The 9222-nt window shown below is 42.0% G+C and overlaps 2 protein-coding genes across 2 annotated transcripts; one reads left to right on the forward strand and one right to left on the reverse strand.

Annotated features, from left to right (window-relative positions):
* Positions 1 to 226: 226 nt before the first annotated feature.
* Positions 227 to 5663, reverse strand: camkk1b (calcium/calmodulin-dependent protein kinase kinase 1, alpha b). Its single transcript, XM_034548250.1, has 16 exons — positions 5424 to 5663; positions 5277 to 5324; positions 5154 to 5207; positions 5012 to 5063; positions 4811 to 4920; positions 4514 to 4550; positions 4393 to 4414; positions 4220 to 4308; positions 3581 to 3780; positions 3340 to 3393; positions 3176 to 3249; positions 2284 to 2371; positions 2065 to 2193; positions 1581 to 1684; positions 458 to 508; positions 227 to 305 (listed from the first exon to the last, which is right to left on the reverse strand). The coding sequence occupies exons 1-16, from the start codon at positions 5661 to 5663 to the stop codon at positions 227 to 229; spliced, it is 1431 nt and encodes a 476-aa protein (XP_034404141.1).
* A 1752-nt stretch (positions 5664 to 7415) lies between these two features.
* LOC117741775 (vacuolar protein sorting-associated protein 37D-like) lies at positions 7416 to 9020 on the forward strand. The gene is made up of 4 exons (XM_034549000.1): positions 7416 to 7517; positions 7629 to 7800; positions 7896 to 7969; positions 8583 to 9020. The coding sequence occupies exons 1-4, from the start codon at positions 7416 to 7418 to the stop codon at positions 9018 to 9020; spliced, it is 786 nt and encodes a 261-aa protein (XP_034404891.1).
* The last annotated feature ends 202 nt before the right edge of the window (positions 9021 to 9222 follow it).

A 9222-nucleotide genomic window follows, 5' to 3' on the forward strand; every position in this document is an offset into this window, starting at 1 on the left:
TTCCTTTTTGGCCTCCCACCAAAGCCACTCTTTACCATCCCTAGCTTTAATGCATCGATATACACATATTTGTAATATTTAATACGTCCCACAATTATAAGCTTTATGCAGTAAAGTGAGAGACTCATTTAAGCACAACAAGCATGAAGCAACAGCAAAAGCAGAAAATGAGGTGCGATCAGGACAAATAGATACAAAACAAATAATTTTCTGAACTCTTCTTTTTTTAATCTGGTAACTCTGTCAATGCTTCATCTTCATACAAGTCCTCCAACTCCTCTCTGCTTCCCTCTTTGCTGATTTTCCTGTGGGGCGACAAATGCTTAATCATGTTGTTGAAAGAGCTAAATGAGATTGCAGTTGTTGATGATGATGATGGCGAGGAGAAGTAAAGGTTGGGGTTGAACAAACAACTCATACGTCGAGGCGTTCAAGCTCAACCTTTCATAACATTTACCTCAAGGAAGGATGAAGCTGAGGCGAAGGCCCCAATAAGCCCCAAGAGCCACTGCAAGAAGGAGATGCAATGTAAGAGGCCAGCATGTACACTGTTAGTTTGCAACACAGTTATTGATGAACACAGATTGTATTGTAGCAGGACTGTGACAGTTTAAAAAGGCATAGTCAGATATTTTGGCCGAGAGTCAGATGAGAAGATTGATTCCACTCATGTACTCTGAATAGCGCATAAATATTTAAAACTGGGTGAAATAGCTAGCTTCACTTCGAGCCCGCCTACTTGCCCCTCTAAAGGCCACTGATAAACATTTCAAATCTTGTTTGTTTAATACGTACAAAACAAGTGTAGAAACAGCATTTTGAGGTGTTTACACTGTTTTTGTATGAGAATAATCACATTACAAAACATCATCCCTCCAAGAAGATCAAATTCAAACACTTTGATCTTCTTCTTTACGCCAACTGTAGCGCTAGACTACGCGGTTCAAACATTGATAATTGATTATAGCATCTGTTTTAGTATTCAGGTCCTCAAATACAGTTTCAAGTTTTGTCCATCAACAAAAGTTGTTGTCTGAGATTTCTCCATTTATGTCTCACATGATCTCCACATATGTCACATGTGTGGGACACTGCAGTGCTGGAGCACTGGTGGGGGTGGTGCCTGAGTAACTGTGGAGGAGGATGCAGTTGCAGCTCCATATCACTTTGGATGGAGGTGTAATTAGCTGTGCCTGCGGGCCCCCCACAGACTGGCTTGTTAATGGAAAAACAAGCAGGGCAGCCATTACTGCTGCTGCGGGGGCTTCCATTGAGCAGGAGAGTACTAATACTTGTATCTGTCTCAGTGTGCTGCTAATTTCAGAAGCGAAGCAAAACAAATACAGTGTAAGAGTTAGTCAGCGTTCACAGAAAAACATTCTAGATATCACCGTTGATCTGATATATTTGTTTCTACATGTTAGAGACACGCTTCGCATATAAAGGGTGTAACTGACTGGTCTATTTTCATCCAAGCATCTGCTCGCTGCTTTGTTTTGTTAGAAGCCTAATCCCAGCAACCACAGAGCTGGCAGTCAGGCAGAGCGGAGCGGGCAGGATTTGCAGAGTAGGCCACTTACGTCAGAAGACCTCCAGGGGCAGACATGGACCTCCCTGGCCGTCTGCCCAGACACTCAAAGGGATTACTGAAAGACCGCTTCCTCAGCATGGTCTTCACCAGAATCTGCAGTGGACATCAGCGAGAGAGAGAGTAACAGTAAAAACACGAAGCATGTTCATAGTTAAGTTAGTTAATATAGTTAATATGTCATTGTCTGGAGAGATTACGCTTCAGTCTTTAATACTATAATACCATCACTCCACCACTTATACTGGCATATTGCAATGTCACATGATCAACTAAATGGCTTTTTGTTTCCTCCAATTGTCTGTGATGTGAACATCTTGAGATATGAGTGCAAGAGTTTCGTAGATGTACATGTATATATATATATATATATATATATATTTATATATTTATATTTCATCTGAAATATTCAAACCGCCAGCATTGGTCATTAAAGTGTTAAATAGTGTCCAGAGAGGGAGCAACGCGCGACTCACCACAGTGGAAAGACTAGGGATGAGTTTGACGCTGTTCTGCACCTCCTCCTCAGTGACCTCCACCGCTGTGCAGTGCTCTTCCTCCAGAGGAAGAGGGTCGGAGCCGTTCTCCGTCACCCACACATGGAGCTGTAAAAATACAACAGCATTATGAAAAAGCAACACAAATTGATCGTGAACACAATGGTCACTTATGTAATATTAGTCAGACGTGGCCACCTTAATCTCAGGAATGGTGATTCTTGTTTCAGATTTTTTATCCAGCATCCTCTCAATGAGGTCCTTCAATCCGTTACTTATTAATGGTCTGTGAAAAACAAACAAAACAGCCCCCATTATTTTACAGATAAATATGTTTTTGACACTGGACGCAGATACAACACCAGTTCAGGGGTTAAGCAACATGAAGGGACAGATAAAGTTAGATAAACCATATTTTAGTTTATGAAGTAGAATATTTTAAAAACAAACAAAGTGTAAACAAAGCGGAGAGGAGAGACAGGTGGAGGGAGGGCCTTCTGAGGAGGATTGGATGCTACTGATTGGATAGGAAGAGTTAGCTGATTGTGAGCTTCCTGAAACAGCAAGAGGAGCTAGGTACACAACACTACACACGTCATAACATCCCTTTTTCCTCCTGACTAGTGACGAAGAGGAACAAAGTGGAATGAAGAGTTGAATGGACAACTTGTTTTGTATAATAAGTATATGTTACAGTGGCTTTATCTATATTTATAAAGAACAGAAATACAAAATGAATGATTAGAGGATAAAAACTGCCGGTGTGTTTGTTGCTTTTATTACAATTACCAATATCTCTCTTCCTATAACAAATGATCTGCTTATTTAAATCACATTTCTCTCCAATTGAGAAAAGAGAGCTTGTTTGTTTAAGTTTAATATTCCCACCTACTGTGACACCTTTACAGACTGTGATTGCAGTTGTTGTTTTTTTTTAATCAAAAGCAAAGTCACTTGCTGCCCTCTGAGAAAATACTACAGTAGTCGTGAACCCATAGTGATATTATATTGTAGCTACATGCAGACTATCCTATTACATAACAAGCCAGTTAGTCCATCTGCTATCGAAATGCTTTGAATGTCGGCTTACGTCTCTGGAAACTCCACAGGTGTGTTCTTGATCTTGGTGTGCAGAGCGATGATGTATTTGTCATAAAAAGGGCACTGGAACAGGCAAAACCAAGTGAAATTATTAAAATGTTCAAACCAAATGTTGTACTGGCTTTTTATTCAATATGCTGTGAGCTTTCTTACCTTCCCAAAGACAAAACAGTAGAGTGTGACTCCCATCGCCCATATGTCTAATGCCTGGTCAACAAACAGTAATTATGTCAAGACTGAAAAGCTCTCAGTAGGCCGACGGACGTACCTTTTTCATCATTGCTCACCAAATTAAACACAGTGACAGGACGAGACACATCGAAAAACAAAATGTGATCCAGTGGCTTCCATTGTCTGTTTTCCAGGAGGCCAACAGGAGAAGTTTCTTTCTCACCTTCCCGCTGAAGCTCTGCTCGTGTTCGGTCATCATCTCGGGGGCCATGAAGGCCGGCGTCCCCGCCGTGCTCGACAGGAGGGCATCCGTCCCCTCAAACTCGTTGCTCACACCAAAGTCTGCTATCTTGACGTGACCATCGTCCCCCAGCAGCAGGTTGGAGGGCTTGATGTCCCTGTGGATGATCTTGTGGTAGTGCACTGGACAATAAAGAGGAGAACATTGTCAGATAAACATTATGGTCATTTTAGAACAGCTACAGGAAACTGTGGGGCAAGACGTCTCCTTATATCATTACAATGTAAATGACAAGCGGTTGTCTTTTAAATTAAATACAAAAAAGCAGTGATATATATTGAATACCTTTTCTTGAACAGCAGGCTGTCTTGAATATCAGCTACATAAAGCAGTCAAAACGTCATCAATATTACAATATTTTTATAAATTTCAATTTCAGATTGCGGCACAGTTTTTTAAGTGTGGAGTAAACTGTACCTTCAGCTTGTTTAAGGCCCCGGAGTTGGACATTTTCAGATGACTTTAACACATAACAGGCAACTGCTGAGTGCGTAAAATTAGTTTTTAAAAAGCAAAGTTTGCAAGATGTTTTGATTGTAATTAATAAATCGGTGAACTTACAGTATTCTATTCCCAGGACGAGGTCTCTGAAGTAAAAGCGAGCCTGCTCCTCTGTGAAAGGGTCGTCTGTCGGCACCTCCATCACCGGTCTGACCGACACAAGAGGTGGAGAGTAAATACGTACATCTTATGGGACAATTTAAAAGCCCAAACATAAAATGCACAAAACATACCCCTTTGTCATCAAATCGAAGGCTTGAGGACAAATAATGAGAATTCAATGACTCCCCCATTTTATATAAACATATAAGTAGTTAAATTAAATAACTGTAGAACAGATAAATGAGTCACTACCCATATGAAGTCCATCTTCATCAGGGTCATCAAGCACCTGCAAGACATGTGAAATTCAGCGGCCTCATATTCTGAACCGTTTTACTCAAATCTATGTCTAGTAAATAATGTAATCCTGTGTAGGTTTCAAATGTTCTACATCACCAATGACACACACACACACACACACACACACATTGTGATTAGAGCTCTTCTCACACCACCTTCAACCAGTTTTCTTCCAGATATCAGGTTAAACATGCTGTAATGTGAATGCAGGATACGTGCATCAGGTGAGGAGTGAGTCTTCTAACTGACCTCCACCAGTTTAACAACATTATGATGGTCCAGTTTCTTCAGGATGGCGATCTCTTTGTACATTTTCTCCAGAGGAAATGCAGCGTTTGATCCTTGAGGAGGTAGGCGGCCTGAAATTACATATCAAAACATATCACCAGCAACATGAAGGAATGATGAAAACCCATTAGACTGTTGTTAGAGATGGAGGTTTTCACTCACGCAAAAATCCACACTGCTTCATCAGCCTCTTCTTTGAAACCACTTTCATCGCCTTAAAGTTCAAAGCAAATGATGGTAATGAACAACTGGCAAGTAAACACTTACAATACCACAAAAGCACAATTCATAAGCTTCAACTCACGTAGTACTGCTCCGAATCTTCATTATAAGCTAATTTCACCACTCCATATGAACCCTAGGGTGTAAGAATAAGAAAGATAAACAGCTGCTCATGGGGTGATTATGGGCAACACTTTTTAATCACCTTTCCAATCTCTTTCTTCAACGTATACTGGTTGAGCTGGACACAATCCTGCAGAAGAAGAAAAATAGAATTCAAACAGTAAAATATATCTTGAATAAAATGCAAAATAAAGTGAAACATGTATTTCTGTAGTTCAAGTCTCCTCACATCAGCATCTGTGATGGACACACGTTTGGTCTCGATGGTGGGCTGTCGGGGCATGCGGCTCCCTCTCTCCTGCAGGGACATCTTCCTGTCCGAGACCCTGGTGGTCCTCGGACCACCGGACTTGTAGCCATTCGGTGGGGCTGAGCGGTTGGCGGCCACGTTCATGGCTGCCACCAAGTCGGCCAGCTCGCCGTGGTGCTCCGAGTCCTGCTCTGTCTTGCAGACTGTGTCGGTGCTCATGGCGGTTAGTCCTCGTGTGCTCACAGCTGAACGTGCCAGAGCTGGCGTGGTGAAATCACCACAGGATGCATCGCTGCGCTGTGAGGCGGGGGGGGGCAGACAAACACGGCTGCATCGTACAGGTGCGTTTGCTGACTTGCCATTTGTTCATTTTGTTATGTGGGAACTGCTTCTGGCAAACTCCACAATCTCAAGCCTGAGAGTCACCGAACAGCAAACCGTTTGATTCAAGAAACCAAATTCCAATTTGCTCCTTGTTTGTGATCTGATTGACTTTCTGACAGCACAGCTTGCAGATGCAGTGATGTTGCTGACTGATAGGTTTCAACTTGTTTGAGAGAGATAGATATAAAGTGAGCTTAGCAGATCTCAACTCCTCATCCAAAAAAGACAACGTTTCTGGTTCTGGAGCATTGATTTCGATCACAATTTAAAGGAGTGGAATACTCCTTTAAAAAAAGTGGTTGGAAAGTGTGAAAAGTATAGTAGTTCTTTTTTTTTGTAGTTTAACATTTTATAAGAACTAAAAGCTTCTCTGCACACACACACACACACGCACACACACACACACACACACACACACACACACACGCACACGCATACACGCATACACGCACACACACACGCACACACACACACACACACACACACACACACACACACACACACTCACACATTTAGCACAAGTTTCAGTGGACTCTTTTCACAGCACATATTTTTGATTTGCCATGACAGGAATAACATTAATGAGTATGAACCAAACCAAGACCCTGGAACTACTTTACCTGGAGTACTGTCGACACTTATGCAACCCTTGAGTTTGACACACAAGCCTCAGATAAGAATTAACATCAGAAATATAAATCTCACCCTCTGACAGCAGCAGATAAAAGTCAACTTCTTATGAGTGGGACTCCCTGTCACTGAAATACAGTTTGGAGAACTGACAAGCTTCTTATGTAACAAGGTAGACAGCTTCAACAGGCAAGACCATGCATGTTACTTACACAACAACCCTTATACCGGACTGTTACAGTACGAAAACACATGTTTTTAAAGAAAATATGCCTCTGCAACATGTGAAGCTATAACACATTAAATAGGAATGATGAACAATAGCCACTTGCAGGCAACGAAAGCCTGACACTCATCTGAATCCCCTCCAACACCAATAATGACAATAATAAAATATTGTGCGAGATCAAACAAGAGGTGAATTATCTGATGTACTCACACAGTGGAGGTGTCCTGTGTGTCTCAGCGCACGACTTTCACTGACAAGCAGCAATGTTCGTCTTTAAAAGGATTAACTGAGGCTACATTTAGCTGAGGCAACGTGATTCTGAGGCGCGCACGTGCGCGTAGTCCCACCGTAACAGGTCAACATACATGTGAAATGCATGCGACAAAACTGTGTCAGGAGAAATTATTTAAAATGATTAGTGACAGCTTATAAATCCAGGCAATGACACTGCGGCAATGCCATATTGTTTCAATACATTAATTGATATTATTAATTTAGCACAAATAAAGTGAATTGAAATATCAACACGACTGCGGACTATTGTCATCGTCACTTTCTCTTAAAGTCCCTTTTAGAGCCATTCGTGTCCTGCATGTGCGGGTTCTAGGCGTGGAGCTTTCCGACAGTCCGCCGCCCCTGAACGCAGCATTACCAGCTCACGGCGCCCCAGCAGGAAGGATCGGGAACGAACAGGTGCCAAACTATTGGTGAAGAGAAGAGGAGTCATCATGTCTCTGTCGGCGCAGTTTGGCACTCTGAGGACCAGAGAGCTGCGAGAGATGCTGGAAGATGAAGAGAAAATAAATCACGCCATCCGGTGCAGTGAGAAAGTGAGTATCTGTTAACAAAGCACAATGTCTGTATATATTATGGAGAGTACATTACTCCACTAAATACAATTTCCCCTCAATATTTGTTGAACTATTGGTCGTAATTCCCAGTTTCAGGGGCTGCAAAGGGCTGCAGAGGTGATGCACGTTTCTAATAAAGAACTTGCCAAAATCGGTCTATCTCAAAAACCTAAATTTAGAGACGCTAAATTATTACTTGCAATGAAGTTCAAGCAGCTGGAAAACCTCAGAAGCATCATCCAGGCCAAACAAGAACAACTTGGTGAGTTTGTAAATATCTTATCTGTTTCTCATATTTAACGATTTAATCTGGCTGCCTCAATGTCAAATGTTGTTTTGCTTATTTATTTTTTGCAGCAGAAGGATACAGTGTTCACGATGCTCGGTGGAGTCTCCTGCAGAAGATAAATCATGCAGAGCAGGAGTGTGAGGTAAGTGTATTCAGTTTGATTTGCGCAGGTACATCCATCTGGATGTGTTTGCTGTCATAAACTCATAAGTTTATATCCAATGAACATGTTAATAGTTTGTTTCAATACACAGTAGATAATGAGATGGTGCTTAGCAAATTATTTAAAATACCTTTTTATTGTAAATCGCCAAGTTCTGCAGCAAATTATTACAAGTAGCCCATACGGTCATGAGCAAGGCTTACTCTCTTCTAATACACTTTACATAATGACATAAACTGTGTCCAATATATGAGAGCAGAGGTCACATATAATCTATAAAATGCAAGTAATCTGGCTACATTTGGGTGATATATGATATATACTGTACATATAGAGGCCTATAGTCTTACACCCACTAAGGCTGTAACACAGCACCACCCCTCTTATTGAAAAGGCCTGGGGAACAAGGCAGCGTTGAAGACAACAGAAATGTCAGAGCTGTGGGAGAAACAGCTGGTTGGCAGGAAACATAAGCAGACAAATAACACACAATATTTTAGACTGGTTCAGAAGCAAAGGAGCGGTGTAATCGTGTGCAACATAATACCCATTGTGTGCGTTTGTGTTAATAAGGAGATGCTTCTCCCAACAGATGCTGTTTCAGAGGTTTGCAGAGGGGAAGACGCCGCTGGCAGAGTTCCTGGATTCTTTTCTCAGCTCGCTGAAACTCCAACACATCAGGATGGCCCTGGTGAAGAAACTCCACAAAGTTGTTGAACTTAGAGCAACACAAATGCTTGAGCCTCAGCCTTTCTCTGCAGAGATACGCACCGCCTGCCTCCCGCTCTGCGGCCTGACCACAGCTGTGGTCGTACCCGCCTGCTGCCACCCTCCATTCCTGCTGCCCTGTGGCGCCCACGCAAACACTCTTCACCGTCTGCAGCATTTACCATTTTGTCTTGAGTCCCTACGTCCAGGAGCCGGGTGGGGCCCCAAATGGCCGGCGAAACCTGTCCATCTTCAGCCTCTGGAGGTGCAGCAGAGGAGACAAGCTAATCCAGTCTCAAAATCCAGTTTTGCATTTCATTAACGTTAACAAAGGGAAAAAGGTTACAGGGGCAAGGTTCTGTAGCATCAATAATCAGATTGTGGCTTTATTCTAATTAAAGTTATTAGTCATAACTTTACTATTTTATTTAAGTTATTGAACGGTTGTTTGTTGTAAGACAAACAGTGATAAACATTTTTGCATCAAACTCTTAAACTCAGGTAATGTGATGGCAATAGTATCC

The sequence above is a fragment of the Cyclopterus lumpus genome, chromosome 13 (genome assembly GCF_009769545.1).
Source record: "Cyclopterus lumpus isolate fCycLum1 chromosome 13, fCycLum1.pri, whole genome shotgun sequence".
NCBI lineage: Eukaryota > Metazoa > Chordata > Actinopteri > Perciformes > Cyclopteridae > Cyclopterus > Cyclopterus lumpus.